This window comes from Sciurus carolinensis, chromosome 3, assembly GCF_902686445.1.
Source record: "Sciurus carolinensis chromosome 3, mSciCar1.2, whole genome shotgun sequence".
Taxonomy (NCBI): domain Eukaryota; kingdom Metazoa; phylum Chordata; class Mammalia; order Rodentia; family Sciuridae; genus Sciurus; species Sciurus carolinensis.
In genome coordinates this window covers 152,949,802-152,971,539 of record NC_062215.1, presented here as the reverse complement: position 1 = coordinate 152,971,539, position 21,738 = coordinate 152,949,802, and the positions used below count along the sequence as shown (strand labels likewise).

Genomic DNA, 21,738 nt, shown 5'->3' with positions numbered 1-21,738 from the left:
ATGATTGTGTGGGTATTCCAGCTCTTTTTATGGTTACTATTTCACATATATCATTTTCCATCTCGTTGTTTTCAGCCTGTTTTTGTCTTTGAATTGTAGAATATTCATTCTTCTCAAACATACACCAGTCTACCATTTTCCAAAGTGTTTGTACCATTTTATACTCCCACTAGTGGTGTATGTGAATTCTCGTTGCTCAATATTCTCTCCAACAAGTGGTGTCAGTCTTTTAAGTTTTAGGTATTTGTCTTTTTTATTTTTTCTGTTGCTATAACAGAATACCTAAGACTGACTGGTTTTTAATGCATAGAGGTTTTTGGGTTTAGTTCTGGAGGTTAGGATGTCTTAAGAGCATGGAGCTGGCCTCCACTTGGCTTTTGGTGAGATCCTTGTGCTGCATCATAACATGGTAGAAAGTAGAAGGGCAAGTGGGGTCTTGTAAGGGAGATGAAACACAAGGTCTGGTCTTGCTTTATAACAGCCCACTGTCAAAGTAACTAGTCTGATCTAGCAAGAATTAATCCACCGTTGTGAGAAGGGCATAAATCCCCCTTAACTACATAATCACCTCTTATTTGCTCCACAACCCAACACCCTGGCTCTGGGGATCAATAAGAATTTTGGAAACACTTTCAAACCTTAGTACTCTCGGTCTTTTTTCCCCCTTTCTCTTTTTGCAGTGCTGTGGATCAAACCCAGAGCCTCATGATTCCAGGCAAGCCTCCCACACTGAAATATACCTCTCTAACCTTAGTATTCTAATGAGATATGAAATGACATTGGGTTGTCATTATCATTTTACTTTACATTTCTCCAATAACTGATTCTGTTTTTTACCATTTCATGTAAATATTGAACATTCGAAAATCCTTTTGGGAAGTATATTTTCAGGCCTTTTGGTAGTGCCAGGGATCAAATTCAGGGCCCTGTGGTTAATAGGCCCGTGCTCTGACTGGGGAGATAGCTCAGTTGGTAGAGTGCTTGCCTTGTAAGCATAAGACCCTGGGTTCAATCCATGGCACTGAAAAAGAAAAAAAGGCATGTACTCTATCACTGAACCACATTCCCAGCCCTGTCTCCTTCATTACATAATTTTTTGTTGTATTGTATATTCTGGATATTTCTTTTGTTATGTATATGCTTTGAGATTATTTTCTTTTAGTCTGTCACTTGCCTCTTTATTTGTTCTTGATATCTTTTGATGAGTACAAGTTAAATAAGTGAAGTTTATTGCAATTTTTTCCTTTCATGGTTAATACATTCTGCATACCATTTAAAAATGTCTTTGACTATCAAGATTTTCTCCTGTCATGTTTAGGAACTTCATAGTTTTTATCTTTAGCGTTAAGATTTAGGTATATGATCTGTCTCACTTATTTTCATATGATGGTGTGGTTGGGGTCAAGAACATTCTTTTATGGATGTCTACTTATTCTAGCATATTTGGTGAAATTATCTTCATTTTTTCCATTCATGTGCTTTGGTACGTTTTTGTGAAATAATTGACCATATATTGGTGTATTGACCTGTTTTTGAACTCTCTATTCTGTTCCATTGATTTTTTTTTTTAAATTTTATTTTAGATTACTTCTATACTTAATATCTTAATTAATGTGGTTATAGAGTAAGTCTAGAAATTCAGTGGTTTGAATTATACAATTTCATTCTTTTTCAGTTATTTTGACTATTCTATATACTTTGCATTCCCACAGGAATTCTTCAAATTGTTATTTTCTACAAAATGAGACTGTTGTAATTGTGGTTTTTATCATAAATGAATTCATAGAGAATTGATGGTTTAACAATACTATCTTCCAGTCCATGGATGTGAGATACCACTGTAGGTCACTTAAAATTTTTATTGTTAATGTTTGATTTTGGTTATGAGGATCTTGCATATATTTTATTAAACTCACCTTGAAATATTTTACTAGTGTTTAATGACAGTATTTGCTTGTTGTTAAGTGATCTGCAGTTGTCAATATGTACTACAATTTTAATAAATTATTCAGATTTTTTGGATTAAATTTATTATTTTCTTTGCAAACAGTCATGTAATTTATGAATATGGATAGTTTCATTTTCACCCTTCCAACCTTTATACTTTTTACTGCTACCTCTGGCCTTATTGTACTAAGATCTTTAGTAAAATGTTGAGTAGAAGTAGTGAGGATGGACATGATTGCTATTTATTTATTAGCACTGAGGAATGAACCCAGGTCCTGAACAGTATGAACCAGGCTTTCTTCTGCTGACTTATAAACCCAACCCTTTTTAAAAAAATTTTTTTTTAGCTTTGACACAGGCTCTTGCTAAGTAGTTCAGGCTGGCCTTCAACTTGCAATCCTTCTGCCTCCTCCTCCTGAGTGGTTGGGATTACAAGTGTATGCCACCAGGGTTCATGCCTTGTTTTCTTTATTTGGGGCAAAATATTTATGTAATTTCAACTTCAAGAAAAAAAAATTTATTTATAGGATTTCCATTTATTTTCTTTTCAACCTTATTTGGCCATTCCTGTTTTTCTTTTATATTTTTTTCTTCATAAAATTCATACTTTAAACATCTCATATGTAACGATTTTATATTCATAATTCCAACCTTTGATGCCCTTGCAAATCTAATTTGTTGTTTCTTTTTCGTCATGCAAAATGGTTTTTATCTTCTTTGGCATGATGATTTTTGATATGGTAGGTCCTGCACTTCTGGATTCTCAATCAAGTTCAGCCACTTGATCTTATTGGGATGATACTTGATATCAGCATATACTCTCAAAGCAGCCTATTTCCCCTCTTTGCTCTTTTCCTATAACTTTAGCTTCAGTTCTGAATTTTTTCTATTTATGATTTATTCATTTTTGACCAAGCACTTCCTGTGAAAGCAACAGTGCATCCGTAAAGCACCTAGTATGTAAGTGCTTTAGAGTAGCAAGTTCTTAGAGTATATGAACTGCCATACTACCATAAATGCTCCATTCTTCTGTTGTCTCACCTGGTATTTCTATGTGAATGACTCAAATTTTTTGCTCATGTCTGATCATTCTTTTTCATAAATTAAAAAAAACAAAAAACAAAAAACAAACTTTTGAGATGAATTCTTGCAGTTACATAGGCTTGTCTCGAACCTCTGGGTTCTGGTGATCCTTCTGCCCCAGTCTCCCAACTATGTCTGACTCTTATTTTGAGTTTGAACTGCCTGTTGGATATATCTCAACAAATATTCTGTTAATATCTTAAATTTAGCATTTCTACATTTAGACTCATTATTTTCTTTACTATACATTTTTCTTACCACAGTTCCTCTATTTGATGCCCCTGTGTTTATCAGCAATGTTACCATTTTGCTGTTGTTGTCTTAATAAAGTTAATTTTATTTGGAGAATTTTGTGTCATTTCTTGTGATTATGGACAAGCCCAGAGTCTTAGAATGTCATGTTCGGAATTTGTTGGTTTGTATTAGGGTTTTACTGGTAACATTTCAATATTAATGATACCTGTGACTTTACAGATGTAATTGCTTTTCATTTTCTTCACATTGGGAGATAAGCAGGTCAGCTATATTTCTCATTTCACAGATGAGAAAAGTTAAAGAGATAGAAAACTAATACATAGTAATTACGAGCCAGGCCCTGCCATTTCTGTTCAGTGAGGGGGAAACTGACTTCTGTCTTTCCACTTTGCTGCTCTTCTCAGCAACCAGGCTTGCAGTATCAATGTCATAGATTTTAGAAATGGGAAGCATCTTGGAGATACTGGCAGTGGTCTGTGGACCTGTGCCAGTGTACCAACTGCTTGTTACTGATGCATGACAAGATAAGTATGGAAATTGTGAGTAAGCTTTTGAAACTTCTTTATAATCATGTAACATGCATCAATATCCAGTGCATCTTTCCACAATGAACTAGAGGGGTGCTGATCTAGCCCATCCTCCCTCAAGTAGTAATGTCTTTCAAATAACTGTTGTGATCAATGATGATCTGCACAAGCTTGGTCTTCCCTGGAAGACCTCTGCCATTCCTTTTCTTCCTTCCTTCTTTCCTCCCTCTCTCCCTCCCCCTCCCCACCTTTTCTTTTCTTTTCTTTTCCTTTCTTTTCTCTTTTCTTTCACCAATGGCACTTTCATTCTCTTAGTTATGCAGGTTCATAGCCAATGAGTCATCCTTAGCTTTCTTATCCTTTATCCAGTTGCCAAATTAAGTTATTTCTTTTCTGATAATGGCACTTATGTGTGTTGTTCTTTCTTCTATCTGCCTGGCCTCTTACTTTCATCATTCCCATCTTTCAGTTGTTTGTTATTGACTCTGAAATTTGTACCTTTTCTCTGTGCTCTACTTTATCATTTCCAGTGGTTTTGAACAGCTCTTTTTAGCGTCTCATCTGTATTTAAGTTCTCTTTGGACTGAGAGTGTAGCTCAGTGGTAGAGCGCTTGCCCAGCATGTGTAAGGCCCTTATCCCCAGCACCCCAAAGTTCCTTATTCCCTTTTATCTGAAACGGGATTCACTTTCTGCTCTAAATCTGCTCTTGCTCTGGTTCCTTATTTCATAAATGGTACCACTATCCTTCCCTAGCCCTGATGGAAACCACTGAGCAATTATTGTTCCTCCTGTCTTCCTTTCCCAGTTTGTCTTTTCTGCTCACACATGCATATTACTGCTCACATTCTCTGCTGCTGCCGCTCCTCAGCATGAGTCCTTATTATCTCTTACCTGGAGTTTGCTAATAGTTTTCTAATTGCTCTCTTCTGTCTCTTCCTCTGTTTATTCTGTCTGCTAGCACTGTAATCTTTCTCATACCACACCTCTATTATTGCTACCCATTTTTTAAAAAATCTACAAAGATTCTTCATTGTCGGGACTGGGGAGATAGCTCAGTCGGTAGAGTGCTTGCCTTGTAAGCACAAGGCCCTGGGTTCGATCCCCAGCACCCCCCCCCCAAAAAAAAAAAAGATTCTTCATTGTCTGTGAAATAAAGGTTAAACTTATCTGGCACTTAGGTTTATAAAGTTTACCACCATCACTTCCCAGCATACCCCATACTTAGTCAAGCTACTAAATACTTGGACTTTGCAGTTGTCTCTGTACCTTGGTTTAAAGTGTTCTGTCCTTGTTGAGGAGCTTTTTCCTTTTCTCAGCATCTTCAGCTTCTTCCCTGTCTTCAAGATCCAGCTCTGTGGTCGCTCTCCTCCAGCGCCTCTCATCTGGCACTATTTCTTGTGAACCTCTGCAGCACTTTATCCGTATTTCTCATGAACTGAACTGTTGTTTATCTTGTATTAAAGGTGTTTGTAGCACTTACTGGCCCTGCTAGAACCCCAAGTGTAGACCTGCTGTGAGACTTTGGGGAACAATTTCCAGTGAAGATTCCTGGGCCTCCCCCACAGAGATTCTGGTTCAGCAAATCAGTGTAGGTCCTGGGAATCTGAAATATTAGGTGTTCCTAGATTTTTCTCATTTGTTTTCAAATATTTGAATTGTTGGTCTGTGCACCCTACTGTTCGTACCATCGATTTTATCCTCTTGAATTGTTTAACTTTGGAATGTGTTGATCTTGTCTAAATTACATTGCAGGCTCTTTAAAACTTTGTTCTCTCTTCTGTAGTACTCAACATAATAGACACATAGTAAATGTTGAATAAGTGAAAGTTTGAAGTAAAATCTTTCAGTTTATCTATCTGCAGTAGAAATTGTAAGGCAGAAGACATGCTTCAAGGGGAGACTCCTAATAGAAGTTTGTAGAATAGCCTGTTACATGCCATTCTGGGGAAAAAAAAAAAATAGACATAATACCACTTTAAAAAAGAAAAACCAAGCAATGATTTACAGATTAGTAAGATAATATATAGTCTATGGTGTCACATGTATGGTAGTTATGTTAAAATAGAAGAGAAATAAGATAAAATAACACAGGTTAGTTTTCAAGTCTTGTGTATTATTCCTAACAATAAATAAAGAGATCACATTTCTTCCATAGAGAAGGGAACATTTTAACCTTGCTGATGGTAGACAATGTTAACTAACCATAGTACTGTTTCTTACTAAGCCTAGGTGTGCTCAGCATCCTTTCCAAATAATACTTCAGTAGGGATCACCTATTAATCACATTAGTCTATGAAGAGAAAATGTGTTTTATTTCCCCGGTGTATGAAATGCTGTTTAGGCTACCTCTATAGTTAAAACAAAACTGTAGAATTAATGTGATCCCTACAATTAAAAAATTGTGGGGGGGCACAGTATTGCTATTGAACTCAGGAGCACTATACCATTGGGGTCTCTGGCTAAGATGCCCAGGCTGGCCTCAAACTTGGAGTCTTTCTACTTCAGCCTCCCAGGTTACTGGGATTGCAGGTGTGCACCAGGATGTCTGGCCTCTGAATTCTTTAAGTTCTTAGTAAGAAAAGGGGGTAGTTAAAAACCAGAATGTCTAAAAGGGCAGCTCCTAGGTAATGTGCTGTTAGAATTCACTGCTCTATTTCTCATATGACATCTTTTATTGAATTGTGTTGTCATTTATTCAGTAGTAAATAAAGGTAAAGAAGTGGTTTTCTCTGAGTCCCTACTCATTTAAAATTAAGATGATACTGGTGCATTAAGTGTCTAATGATGACATGCTAAGAAGATTAAGCTTCTTAAAGCCCTGGATTGTCTCTGCTGCCTTGCATTGAGTTGAAATATTATGTTCAGCTCTGTTGGAATCTCTTGCTCTAATTTTCTTAACTACTTACTCACATGCCACCAAGGTTTTAACCCTGTTCATCCAGACACCCTTCCTCAGTCTCATTTCCCCTTTCTAAAATGAGCTTAACGGGTTGTAATCGGTTTTTCACTTCTCTCCTTGCACTTTCCAGGCCAAATGACGATGATGCGGAGAGTAGGAGCTCCAGGGTGACCCAACTTTGCACTTACTTTCAGCAGAAATACAAGCACCTCTGCCGCCTGGAACGGGCAGAATCTCGTCAAAAGAAATGCCGTCATACATTTAGGAAAGCATTGCTGCAGGCGGCCAGTAAAGAACCCGAATGTACTGGTCAGTTAATGCAAGAACTGCGGAGAGCTGCATGCACTAGAACCAGGTTAGAGCAACACAGAGCCACACGTTCTGAGGAACTTGTCGCAATTTGTTTTTTGTTTTCTGTATTTTTTGAGAGGGTGGTTAAGGCACAGTGTGAGGTGACCATTTAAGCCTAAAATATTGAGATTGCATTTTGGTTTTGTTGCCCAGAAAAAAAGCACTACACAGGTGGCACAATAGTACTGCCACATGCTGACGGTAAAAGCATTATTGAATTTTTGTTGGAATTTGATTACAGTTTATTCGTTGAGGGTTGAGAATATTATCTTAGTACTAAAAAATTTCATGTTATTTGAAAGTAATGTAGTTTTTTAAATGACAAAAGAAAATGTTTTATATTAAAAGGACATGTTTTGTGCTTGTATTATTTAAGAGTTTTCTTTTCCATGTGTTTCCTATTAATATGTATATTGCCCCATCTATTTTGTGTTCAACTTTCTTCTTTCTTTCTTTTTTTCCTTCCTTCCTTCCTTCCTTCCTTCCTTCTTTTCTTTCTCTCTTTCTTTCTTCCTTCCTTCCTTTCTTTCTTTCTTTCATGCATTCATTCATTTGCTCATTATTTTTTTTAATGATACTGGAAATTGAACCCAGGGGTGCTCTACCATTGAGCTACATCCCTAGATCTTTCTACTTTTTATTTTGAGACAGGGTCTCACTAAGTTGCCCAGGCTGGTCTCAAACTAGTGCTCCTCCTGCCCCAACCTCCTGAGTAGATGGGATTACACTTTGCCTAACATGTTCAACATATTTTATTACATTGCATTTCTTCAGGGGGAAAAGACATCTCTTCTGTTTGTAATGCAGATGCTTGTTTATTGTGTAAAATTTGGAAAAATGCAGAAAAAAGGGAAAAAATTCTCTGTGTCTGCATTAACAAAACTAAGTACTATAAACATATTCTTTTCCATTCTGATCTTTTTATTTTTTCTTTTCTTTTTTTTTTTTTTTTTCAATTTGGTATCAGGGATTGAACCTAGAGGCCCTGATTGAGCCACATTCTCAGCCTTTTCTTTTATGTTTATTTTGAGACAGGGTCCTGCTAAGTTGCTTAGGGTCTCACTCAGTTTTTGAGGCTAGCTTTGAACTTGTGATTCTCCTGCCTCAGCCCCTTGAGCTGCTGGGATTACAGGCATGTGCCACTGCATCAGGTTGTTATATATATTTTTGATCATGATTTCAATGTTCTTTTAGTTTTAACTGAAATATATACACTTAAAGCATTAAATTGAATTAAAAATTTTCAGAACATCTTACCTTAAGAATATCATTTCCAAGTCTAGGAGACCCAAGTTTTTATTGAGTTTATTATTTCATATGTCTTAGTGTTACATTTTCAGATGACAACTTGGCTTATATATGTATAGAAAAAAATTAGGAGTTTATATATCTTAATATTGCTAACTGGGGGGATTATTGATAAAGTGAAAATATTTATATATTCTAATTTTTTATAGTGATCATGAGTCACTTAATCTCATACTAGGCAGTAATTTCTATGAGTGCAGGATGAAGGTCCATTTAGTTCTTAAAATCTTCAGTGTTGTTGAAGAATTGAATATGTGAAGGTCTGTTCTTTATTTGTTGAAACAATTCACTCAGTTTGACAGAAATTACAAAATAATGATAGCATACGTTTTAGATGGTATATTGCTTTCAAGTGTATAATCTCAGTAGAAATTAAAGCTATATCCAACATAAAAGAATTTGTATATAAATATTATATACATAAAGCACATATATTATTATATCTTGAAAGGGATGTAAGAGTTTGCACATTGAGATTGGGACAATTTGGTATTTGTGTGTAAAACTATTTTATCTATGTCCATTTATCTCTCCCTCCCTCCCTCCCTCCCTCCGTCCTTCCTTCCTTCCTTCCTTCCTTCCTTCCTTCCTTCCTTCCTTCCTTCCTTCCTTCTGCTGGGGATCAAACCAAGGACTAGTACTTGCTAGGCAAGTGCTGTACCTCTCAGCTACATCGTCAGCTCTTTTTGTGATTCTTTGTTTTGAGGGGATTACTGGGGATTTAACTCAGAGGCACTCAACCACAGAGCCTCATCTCTAGCTATATTTTGTATTATATTAGAGACAGGCTCTCACTCAGTCCCTTAGCACCTCTGTTTTGCGGAGGCTGACTTTGAACTCTAGATCCTCCTCCCTCAGCCTCCCAAGCCGCTTGGATTATAGGTGTGTGCCACCATACCGGGCAACACACCAAGATGGATTCTATTACTATTTTCAAATCGATTTGGTATCATTTCATTATGTCACCCATGATTAATGAAAAGTTTATTGCCCATTGCATCACAATGATCATAAAGCAATGTGTCATAATTGTTCTTTGGTCATTGCTTATTACTGTACGTTGTATTTTAGGTTCACAAAAATTAGCTTTAGTTATATGATGTCTTCTGTCTATTTGATAATTTTGGTATCAAAGTCTTAGTTTTCTTAGTTTCATAGAGACATTAGGATAAATATTTCAGAAATTGTAACTTTAATGAGTAATATGTGTCCTATGAAGAATGGTTTGTATATAAGCTGAATAACGTTAGGGCATTACCTAACAACTTTTTCATCCTTATAGGTAAGCAGACTAAGCCACTGAAGTAGCCTAAAGCACATAGTCCTGTATCTGACTCTTTGGTGGCCCACAGTCCTACAGTGACAAGTGTTGTTGGTGTCTTGTGTTGTCCATTGTCATTTATGTGGGAACATGACTGTTTATGGGGGATACTATAAAGCATGCAGAAAGGAAACCTATAGTAGATGTTTTTGTATTACAAACCTCAAAACATTTTTAGTAATTCTCTTTGCTTTGTTGGGATTATTTGAATATTAAAATACATTTAACATCTTTTTTTTTGGGTGCTGGGGATCGAACCCAGAGCCTTGTGCTTGCAAGGCAAGCACTCTACCGACTGAGCTATCTCCCCAGCCCCAACATCATTTTAACCTTAATCTATCCATGGGGGATATTGAAATCCTGAGTTCAGATTCATTTTAAGAGATTGGTAAATTGGAACATGAGGTGATAAAAAATAAAATAAATGATTTTTTTGAAAGTTTAGAAAGAAAATAAGCAATTGTGTTGTATACTAGGGGTGGTAGATAGCTAAATCAATTATGTGTTCTATGAAAATTATCCCTTCAGTATAGAGAGGTACCTTCTATTTGAATAATAGATAAAAAGAGAATTTGGGCTTAGCTGCCCCAAATAGTAAAGCTTTATTTATTTCAAATTAGATATCTTTTTTACAGGACTAAAATTAATAATGTAAACATCTTTTGGGGAGACCATGTATAAAACTATTAGGAACAAATGGTTTACTTCTGAAATGACTCTCTTTTCCATCCTTACAATCTTGATAAATCTTGCAGGCTCTTAATTAAAGCAAGTTCTAGGCAGTGCTTGATTATCCATTTCCATTCACTGTTTCTATGAAAGTAATAATTATTATAGGAGTAGTAGATTCACACAGTTTAGATTCTGTATGACCTTATCTACTTAGTGTAAATCAATTTATTGAAATCCTTACAGATACTGGAAACAATGCAAGATTTTTTTTTTATTTTGGTGCCTGATTTGTGAGTCAGTGCATTAGGATTTTTCTCCCCCATGCTCAGTCAGACATGTGTAAAGGCCTGTCTGTGATGTCTTGTAGAATTATTATTTTTGGAACCATGTGCATGCATTGCCAGTTCATAAAATTTAAAAATACGTTAAATATATTTAAATACTAAATGTACAAAGTGGAGGCTGCATTTAAATATTGAAACTTGGAGTTACACATACTAGAAAGTTTTAAAGTATGTCCAAAATTAGAAGTTTGTTCAAAATTTTAGAAGACAAGAGTAACTCAATCATTTCTGCATCTTAATGTTCCCTTTCCTATATATAAGGGCAAGTTAATTTTTGTTTTTGGTATTGAGGATTAAACCCAAGGGAACTTAACCCTAAGACACAGCCCCAGTCCTTTTAATTTATTTTGTTTTATTTAAAAAATTATTTTTGCTACCAGCAATTGAAACCAGGGGATGTTTAACCACTAAGCTACATTCCTAGCCCTTTTTTATTTTTTATTTTGTTACAGGGTCTTGCTAAGTTGCAGCTGGCCTTGAACTTGTGATCCTCCTACCTCAGCCTCCCAAGCTGCTGGGATTACAGGCGCATACCACTGTGCCTGGCTAAGATTGTTTTTTTTTTTTTTTTTTTTTTTTTTTTTTTTTTTTGCAGATTTACCATTTAGCAGCCTAAGGTGATTAAGTCGTAATAATGATGATGATAGCAAGTGACTAACAACCATGTTCACAACATACCTGCCAGCTGAGGGGACCTTGTTGTCTCCCCTTTCCAAGTGAGGAAATTGTTTCTTAAGTGAGGCTTAGTAACTTGTCACACAGCTAGTAAGAGGTAGAGATGAAATTTAAACAGTGTCTGATTCTAGTCTCATGTTCTTCATCACTTTTCCCTGTTGTCTCTTTGTAAAGTAAAAGGTACCAAAATATCATTTAAATAACAAAAACATATATTTGAAACCTATTTGCTTTGAATGTCAGTAGGTTTGGGAAATAACACATTTGGTATTTATAGTACTTGCTTTAACTCATATTTGCAAGTTAATGACTGTAGCTATTATAGATGGTTACAACGTGGATATTACAAAGTACTAACATAATATTGAATAACTACCTTGAATTCTTAACGTGTATTTTAAAAACTAATTTTGTATTTTTCTGTTCTTAGCATAAGCCGGACCAAGTTGAGGGAGGTGGAACCAGCAGCATGCAGTGGAACCATGAAGGGGGAACAGTGCACTAACAAAGCCCTTCCATTCACCAGACATTGTTTCCAACGTATCCTTCTAACTTAATCAAGTGTGAATGGAAAAGGTTTTAACTCACTTGGAGCTCTGTATCTTTTCCCCCCTAGTACTGGGGATTGAACCCAGAGCCGCCTGCATTTTTAAGCAAGCGTTCTGCTGCAGATGATAACCGCTTCATTTTCAAATCAAGTGAATGACTTTTGAAATCATAACTATTTAATGTTTGAAATTATTAAGTGACTTCTTATTTTCCTAAAATCTTATGCATAATTTTTTTTCTGCTTATACTATTTCAGTTCTTTTCCCCACACACATTCTCATGACACTGAGCTGGGAAATGTAGAAATCACGATTGCAAAAAGTTGCACTAATCTTTTATCTTTCAGACAAAATTGGGATTCAGTTTCTAATTATCTTAAGTTCAGAATCTGGATCAAAGTCAAGAGGACTAAGTAACAACAAAATAAGCCAAACTGATAGCAAATAGCAGGTTCTCCTAGTGGCTGACACTTAGTTATATGTTATTAATAGAAGAATTCGGATCCTTCTGGTGGTTCAGTTAGCTTGTAAGGAGTAACTGTATAACAATTATTGATGGAAAAATCAAATCTAAGTTTTTAGTTATACAGCTTTACAGTGTGCTTGATGCTATAGTATTCATTTGCTATTTCTGGTGAGTACAAGCTAATTTGAAAGGAAATGAGATAACACATCACTGACTAAGCAAGAAGGTATCTTAATTAGATATGTTTGAGGAAAAAATTTGCCAGGGAGCTTTCGACCGTAGATGAAATCTTATTAACTCTTTTATTAAATATTTGGAACTGAGTAGCTTTTTTGTTTTTTGTGGGTTTTTTGGTACTGGGAAGTGAATTCAGGGATGCTTAACCACTGAGTCACATCCCCAATTCTTTTTTGATTTCTATTTAGAGACAGGCTCTCACTGAGTTGTTTAGCATCTCACTTTTACTGAGGCTTCCTTAGAACGAGATCCTCCTGCCTCAGCCTCCTGAGCTGCTGGGATTACAGGTGTGCACCACCATGCCTGACTCTAATGTTCCAATTTTAAATTTTGATTTTAATTTTTTTCATAAGTTCTGAGTCTGAGTTTGCTGTTAGAAATGTGAAATGAAAAATTCAACTTTGGGCAGTTGGATTTTTAAGAATTAAATCTTTAAGTTTTTATTCTGGATAAATTTCATAAGCAGAAAGTCTTTCTGTTTAAACATTGATTTAAAAAGACAGTTGTTATAGTAGAAATTTTAGGAGTCAAATGTGTTAAGAAAATGATCCTTCTTCTCCAAATAATATAATTGGTTCAGCATGGTCATAAAGGAGACTTGCACTAGGAACATATTAGCAAAATAACTTCCTTCAGAAGCATCTCCTATAAATAATGGTGATAAATTCAGCTGTCAACATTCTCCCATATCAGCATTTGGATTTGTACTTTAGGTTTTTATAGATAATAAAATTCATATTTATTAAACATAAGTAAGGGGTGTAGTGAATTTTATGTAGATATTGAAAAATTAGCATTTCAGTGTATTTTATTCCTAACTTCAGAAAACACAGATATCCTCTTGAACCGCTCTCAGCAGCTTTTCTCCAGTTGCACCGCCAAGTTTGCAGATGGACAGCAGTGCTCTGTGCCAGTTTTTGACATTACACATCAGACACCTCTGTGTGAAGAACATGCCAAAAAAATGGTAAATTCATATTTTCTGTGATGTAGGCTTTCAAACTTTTGATGACTGTCTATAATAGAAAATACTTTGTGACCTAGTACAAACTATGTTTTTATATAAACCACTGACACAAGTTTTGTAAACAGTGTTTTCACCACCTGAAATTTTCTAGTCTATTCTCTGACTAAAAGAATTTTAAGAATGCTAAACATGACTCATTGAATTAATTTCAGACCCTCATTTTTAGAAACACAATTTTACAAGATACTTAGTGCAGGTTGACCATCCCTAATTAAAAAATGTAAAACTCAAAGGTTTCAAAATTCATACTGGCATGGTGTTCAAAAGTTTCAGATTTTGAAGCCTTTAGGACTTCTGATTTTTTAATTAAGGATGCTTATCTGGTAAATTCTGTGCAAATACTCCAAGCTCTGAAACACTTTTGCTCCTGAAGTACTTCAGATAAGGGATATTCAACCTGTAGATACTTAGATAAGATCATTTTATTTATTATCTACCCCTATTCTATACCTCTCTTTTCTTTAAGATATATTTTCTTATACAGAGCAGATTTCCCAAACTATTTCTTTGCCCTTATTTTTTTAGGTTTTTGCTTTCTTATCTACAGTTCTGTAAATGTCTTAAATATTTGCTAAGATTTTGACCAAATGCCAAGACTTTCTGTAATTTGGTTTAATTTAGTAATTGTTTTGTTAATGCTAGTCCCAGCTGATTCAGAATAATTTTGAGGACAGACAAGTTTGAATTTATGAAATTTCTAAATTATACATTAAAGTTTGTTTTTGGCCTGGGGATGTAGTTCAGTGGGTAGTGCATTTGCCTAGAAAGTGCAAGGCCATGGGTTTGATTCCCCAATGCCACAAAAGCAAAAAAAAAAAAAAATTCATTGATATCATTTTCACCCATCATATTGTTACTGTAAGATATTGTGCTTGTACTTTATGTACCAAAAAGTTGAGGAAGATACTTCCCACTTCTGTAAGCACTTTCTAGTTTCATGGACATTTGACTTGTGACCCTGTCTTTGCCACTAACTAAAAGCATAACTGAGGAATGTTGATTCAACCTTTCTGTACCTTGGATTTCTTGTATGTAATTTACTGGCCTCATCAAGAACCTTATTTGTGGTTAGTTTCTTTTATAGACCATATGTTTTGAAAATTTTAGATACTAACCTATATACACAAATGCTGAATTTATTTTCCCTTTTTAATTAAAAATATTTAAAATTTGGACATACTTGTTTGTATCTTCAGGCTACATCATGGGTAAGGAATAATTTTTGTATGCTTTTGGAACCACTTTTGTGGACTTTCATTGATAATTTCACAGACTTTTGGTAACAGGAGCCCTGTAACTTTCAAATCACTGAAAAATCCCAGCTTTGATTTTAAAGTTGTGTGATTCTAGAGTGCTTTTTTTTTTTTTTTTGTAGTTGTTTATGAACAGCATGCCTTATTATTTGTTTATTTTTATGTTGTGCTGAGGATCGAACCCGTGCCTCACAAGTGCTAGGCAAGCGCTCTACCACTGAGCTACAATCCCAGCCCTTCTAGAGGCTTTTAAGATTAGGAAAATATTGTTAAGTAGGGAAGCTCTACTATTTGCATACTGATTATTATGTGAATGCTTTCAAAGAAATTCAAAGAATTTTATTCTTTTTAGCTGGTTGAACATTCTTCCTTAGGCAAATTCAATGAAGCAACCCTAAAGTTGAATTAGTAAGATATTAGTCAAAAAGTAATACATATTTTATATTGTAACAAAGTAAAAACAAATATTAATCAGGTTTTGAAAAAGTTTTTACAGTACAAATTTTTGAAAATGATTTTCCCTCTGAAGGCAATTACAAAATCTGACACTGGTTTTAACTATTCTTGATCTAGGTCAAAAATTACTTAAGAGACCACAGCGAACATTTGCACCCTATCACTCATTGCCCCTGTGAGAGACTTACTGTGGGTTACACAAGGGCTGTGTGCAAATCTCTTGGCTCTGCTTTTGTGTTACATCTTTAACCCAAACACATTTTGCCAACTTGACTGTTAGTATCTTGGCCTAAGCTACCATCATCTTTGCTTAGATTATTGTTATAGTCAGGATCTAAAGTGATCTCCTTCTTTTTGCCATACTTACCCCTCTGTAAACACACACACACACACACACGCACACATACACACACCATGAATTGTGTGAACTGTGAATTTAATTGGAAGAAAATGGACAGAGGCTACTGTGGCTGCTGTTCTCACAAGTGCATGCAGTTGTATGACCATCAGCATGATCAAGAATAGTTCCATCACCTCCCTAAATTCTCTTGTAGTGAATCCTTTACTCCATTCCCATTTATCTGATTTTCAGTTCCTGTAACTTTTATATTTTCTAGAATGTTATCAGTGGAATCATATATGACCTTTAAAGCAAGCCTTTTAAGACATCCGATTGCTTTAGTCCCATGATTAACCTTTCTAATGACTTCTATCACAGTCTAGAATCAAATCCAAAATTCTTACCATGATCTGTCAGGCACTTTGTGATCTAGGCCTTACTTCTTCATCTCCCGTCTCTGTCCTGGAATTCCAGCAACACTGACCTGTTGTTCGTGATATTCTTTTAAGTGTGCTCCCATCTCAGGGGCTTCACTTGGTTTTCTCTTTTCCTGAGATGGTCTTTTCTCAAAATTCTGCATGGCTCATTCCTTTATTTCATTCAGGTTTCTGATCATATCTTATCAGAGAAATCTTCTGTTTCTCTGCTACCCTGTAAGTTTTTTTAAAAAATTTTATTAGTTGTCAATGGACCTTTATTTTATTTATTTATATGTAGTGCTGAGAATTGAACCCAGGGCCTCACACGTGCTAGGCAAGCACTCTGCCACTGAGTACAGTCCTAGCTCCTACCCTGTCAGTTTTTTAATCCTCATTCTTCTTTTTCCCCTTTCTAACATTTATTGCCTAACATTATTTTGTTCATTGTTTATATTCTCCTATAATTGGGGAAACTTCACAAGAGCAGAAACATTTCTGTTCATTGCATTTCTTATGTGAAGATGTCGAATAAATTAATGGTTAGGCACATACCTGGTAGGGGTAAGGATTCGAAAGTAAATTTAGTCACTGAGATGAAACAACCATTGGCAGAAGCTCCAACCATAAGAGGTATAGACTGGTAGGCAGAACAAGATGTTCCAGCTGGTCACACCTCAACTGGTAAGTTAGAAGATGCCTGGATAGAGGTAGATTGACAAAAGTTGGGAGTGAGTAGTATTCTAGTACTCACTAAAGCTAGGTAAATGAACCATTGGCATTGGGAAATCCTCTGCAGAGTGGGGGCTCTAGTTCTCTGAAAGAAATAAGTGAAATGGCCAAAAGCAAGAGCAAGACAAGGTGTCCATCCTGTGTCGAGTATCTGGTGCACGATCAGTAAGGTTACAAGTCTATGTGGCAGTAGGCTAGGCGAATAGGGCAGGAGCCAGCAACCTGCACCCAGGTGGTCATTGGGAACCTCTCAAGTCAGACTTGTTAAATCTGGGACTAGAGGTCTCTGACTTGATCCTACCTAAGATCTATGCTGACCCTGAAGATCTACTGCTAAAGTAGTCACTGAGCAGAGTGCCAGGTGCTGGTCGTCACTCACTCACTTATTAAATAGTGATCATCATAGACCTTGACTTCAAGTGTGGCACCAAAAAGAACTAAACAGCCTGGGAGACACCTCTTTAAGAAAAAAAATTTGGTTTTGTGACATAAGAATCTATAATTATGTTGTCAAATATGTGAGATTAATCATCTTTTAAACTTCTTGAATTTATGCTTTATTTTTCCTGTTTTGAATGTATTTAATGCTAGTGATAGTTATTCATCTTTAAATACTATTATCTGTAAACTTTATATATTTAGTTATAGATTATTGCTGATTTCATAGATTCAAAGATGACATCAGTTATAAAAACGACTTTTTTATACACTACTCAGAAATAAGTTGCCAATGATTTAATGTTTTTATTTCACTTAGAATTTTTGTTTTAGGCTTATTAAAAGAGCCTTTTAAAGACCTATTCAGACTTGGATTTTTATGTTATATGTCATTCCTGGTTTTAGCTGATTATTTGATATGTGAAAGGTGCTATTTTGTACACACTTCAGCAATAATGTACCATCATCCACTTGGTGGTTATTTCCCTTTATCACTTCATTTTTCCTTTGAAAAATAAGAGTTGTAGTAAGTTCTTTAATAGTGAATATTTGCTTCTCTAACAATTTTATATTCTCCTACTCTTTGCACCTTTCTGCATACACAAAACTTTTTCCTACACAAGTTGTACCAACACTGCATACACTAATTCAAATAATGCCAGTACAAAGAAGTATAGCCACTGTTGAGTGTGTATAGGGAGGGCCAACTGTAATGAACATTACCTAGTTGGCAGCTCATGTAAGATGCCAGCATTCATGGCATTTCCCAATTACAGAGATATTAAAATGACATTTTTGAATTGATGAAATATAATGTTAATTATGGCGACTGTAAGAAAGTACCAAAAGACAAAGTAGCTTGTAATCAACAGAAATGTGTCAGTTCTGGATGGTGCTAGCATAGCTGGATTCTGGTCGGGTTCTCCTCTGGATTGTACCCTGCCCGCCTCATTGTATATGGAAAGAGAGTTAGCTTTCTGAGGCCTCACATGTAAAGGCACTAATTCCATTTATGAGGGCTCTACCCTTGTGATTGAAATCCCACCTCCTAAAGCTATCATGTTGGGGGATTAGGATTTAACATGAGTTTGGGATGAAACAGACTTTTAGTCTGTAACAGATGGTGGGCAGATGATAGAGTTAATGTTATTAACTTAAGAAAACTAGTTATATCATCAGTTTCTCTTTTGTCCTTGCAGGCTCTTACCCCCTTGCCTACTTACTTAATTTCAGCAGTTTTATATAGCTACGTCTCCCTACCCATGTAAATTATTTTAAGGGTCTTGACTGAGTCATGAATTTCCAGGTCTGTGTCTCTGTCCCTTTATTCCTGTGCACCAGGTAGTTTCCCCATAGCCCTCTAGACCTTTGTGTATCTCAGACTGTGTGTAAGCCAAACTGAATTTCTTAATGTCTCTTCTGAATCTGCTTATTCTGCTGTGTTCTCTGTATTAACTGGTGGTATCATCATCTAATAGTCACCCAAACCAAAAAACCTTAGAGACACTTATGTTTTATATTCCCTTCATCCCTACCACATGGGGGGAGCTGTCATTCTGTCTAGGGCCTGGCGGTGTAGCTTGGTAGAGCTTAAGGCCCTGGGTTCTTATCTCTAGTACTGGGGAAAGAAAAAAAACCAAAACTCTTCATTGCCTGTTAAGTAAAAGTTTAAAATCTTTAACAGGATACTCAAAGTCATACGTGCTCTGACTCCGTATAGCTTACTTTTGTATTCCAAAACTCCATATAGCTTACTTTTGTATTTCATTCATGGTCCTACCCAGTTATTTGCTGTACTTTTTCTCTTGTTTATGCTATTTCCTTCAGGCAAGAATGATCTTCTCTTTTACCCCTCCATTTAAAAGTCTACTTACCTTTAATCTCAGAAACCAAAAATAATTATTTCTTTTGTATATCCATAAGAGATGTTTACCTTGTCTTTACTGAATGTTCTTTGTATTGTATTTATATAGATTTTTATCTGTGTTTTTACATACAATAACACAAATGTAGAACACAAATTAAATTTTTTCTTATACTTACCAAGTATCTTTAAATGTGGGATGAAATATTTATATATGTTGAATTGATATGGATTAAATAATTATATAGGCATGTAGTTTACTTTAGGCATTATATAAAATATTAAGAATCTCAAGCTTTTTAAAGATAATTGTTAAATTTTTTCCAGATAATCTCAATTTTTTAAAATATTAAATTTATTTTAACTGGCACATGTGAATATCAGAAATTTTATGATAGTGGGATAGCGTGATATTTCCATACATGTTTACATTGTACAATGTGTAAGTTAGGTTAAACCATCTCCTCAAACATTTATCATTTCTTTATGGTAAAAACATGCAATCAGTCATTATTCTAGTTTTTTGAAATGCACAGACTGTTATTGTCTGTAGTCACCCTACTGTAGAGAAACACACCAGGAGGACCGGGTTGATCAGTGGGTAGTCTCAGTTTTTAAAAAATTCTTTTTTACTCATTCCAAAGGATAATTTCTTGAGAGGAGATAACTCCCGTAAAGTTCAGCACCAGCAGCAGAGGAAACCCAGGAAAAAAACCAAGCCTCCTGCACTTACCAAAAAACATAAGAAGAAGAGAAGGCGTGGACCTCGTCGACCCCAGAAGCCCATCCCCCCAGCAGTCCCCCAGGGGAACCTCAGCATGCCCACCAGCGTCTCACTGCCAGTGGAGGCCTCTCAGATCCGGTGAGTGGTGGTCAGGATTGCTTTTTCTGTTTCCTGAATGTTCTCAGAACATCTGTCTTTCTGTGATTATCATCATGTTGGACTGAACTACAGAGCCATTCAGTATATCAGCCTCTACTTTTTTTGTGTGTGGTGCATTCTAGGCAAATGCTCTACCATTGAGCTCCAGCTCCAGCCCCAGCCTCAGCCTCAGCCTGGCCATTTTTGGGTATATATTTTACCAATATCTGATTGGGTTTGGAGTATACCTTTTACCAATATCAAAACTTTAGATTATAGCAAGGAGAGCAGATGCTGAAATTGAGAATTATATACTCAGATTTTTCTTTTTTTCTTTTTTGGAACTGGGAATCAAACTCAGGGCTTTGCAAATGCAAGGCAAACACTTTGCCACTGAGCTACCCAATATTCCCAGCCCAATATTTGGATTTTTTAAAAACTATTTTTTAGTTGTAGATGAACACATTATCTTTATTTATTTATGTGGTACTGAGGATTGAACTTAGTGCCTTACATGTGTGAGGCAAGTGCTCCCAGCCCCAGCCCTTATATTTTTTTAACAGAAAGAAATTCCATATAGGTCAGAAATATTTCATCAGAATTATGACACATTATTAATTTTGGCAAATACAGGCATTTTGACCAGATAACAGGAGCCTCTGTTTCGGCTAAACAATTTAGTTCTACCTGTTTCTCTTTTTTGGTACTGTGGGTTGAACCCAGTGGATCATACTTGCCCAGCAGTCACTCTACCACGCAGTTATATCCCTAGCTCTTTTTTGTAAAATTTTTACTTTTCATAAGGTCTTGCTAAGTTGCCCAGGCTGACCTTGAACTTGGAATCCTCTTTACTCAGCCTCCTGACTGACTAGGATTAGGTGTGGGTTACCATGCCAAGCTATTAACTTCATTTTTAAAATTATTATTTTGACCAGATTTTAAATTCTAAAAAGTATTAAGACATACTTGATATCTAATTGTGATTCATTCTACTAATCTGAAGTAAAAATATTAGCTAGTAATAATTCTCTTGTCTCAATCATGGGTAAAGGTTGCAGAAATATGTGACTGTATATGGCGAGGTGTATCTTTTTGCATTGTGTCTGCTTTGATTTCCTTCTCACAAAGTAGGGAACCTGGAGACATTTTATGTTAGGATTTGTATTGAACATATATATATAATATATATAAATATATATTCAATACATATATATTTTCATATATCTATATATAAAGTATGTGTATATATATAATATTTATATACATATAAATAAGTATAGACATTAGCCTCTTCCTATGTGGAGTAGATTTGAGTTGCTGATACTGATGCGAAGGTAGAGGGGGAGTTCTGGGACCAAATGCCCTCTCTTCCTAGGAGCCCATCCACGCCAGAGCTGAGTGCTGACGAGTTGCCGGATGACATTGCCAACGAGATCACCGACATTCCACACGATTTGGAATTGAACCAGGAGGACTTTTCAGACGTCCTGCCACGGCTACCTGATGACTTGCAAGATTTTGATTTTTTTGAAGGTATGGTCAATGCTTTAATTAAGGAAACTGATTTGAGAAAATGAGTTTATAAGAAGAGGAATAGTTTTTGAGATTTTTCTGAAATTTTCCTCATGTAAAATATTTTTTCACTATAGGCAAAAAATATTGACAAAGTTTTTAATCCTTTTCAGAAATGGAGAATATGTAATTTGTTTAACCATA

The 21,738-nt window shown here is 35.7% G+C and overlaps 1 protein-coding gene across 6 annotated transcripts in view; it reads left to right on the top strand.

Moving 5' to 3' along the window:
- Positions 1–21,738, top strand: part of Ino80d (INO80 complex subunit D) — a 77,406-nt gene that overhangs the window by 42,885 nt on the left and 12,783 nt on the right. For all 6 annotated transcript variants that reach the window (XM_047544313.1, XM_047544312.1, XM_047544309.1 and 3 more), the window contains 5 exons: positions 6,843–7,067; positions 11,814–11,923; positions 13,468–13,601; positions 19,805–20,022; positions 21,398–21,555. In XM_047544313.1, coding sequence (XP_047400269.1) covers positions 6,843–7,067; positions 11,814–11,923; positions 13,468–13,601; positions 19,805–20,022; positions 21,398–21,555 — 845 coding nt within the window. The remainder of the gene's footprint in view (positions 1–6,842; positions 7,068–11,813; positions 11,924–13,467; positions 13,602–19,804; positions 20,023–21,397; positions 21,556–21,738) is intronic.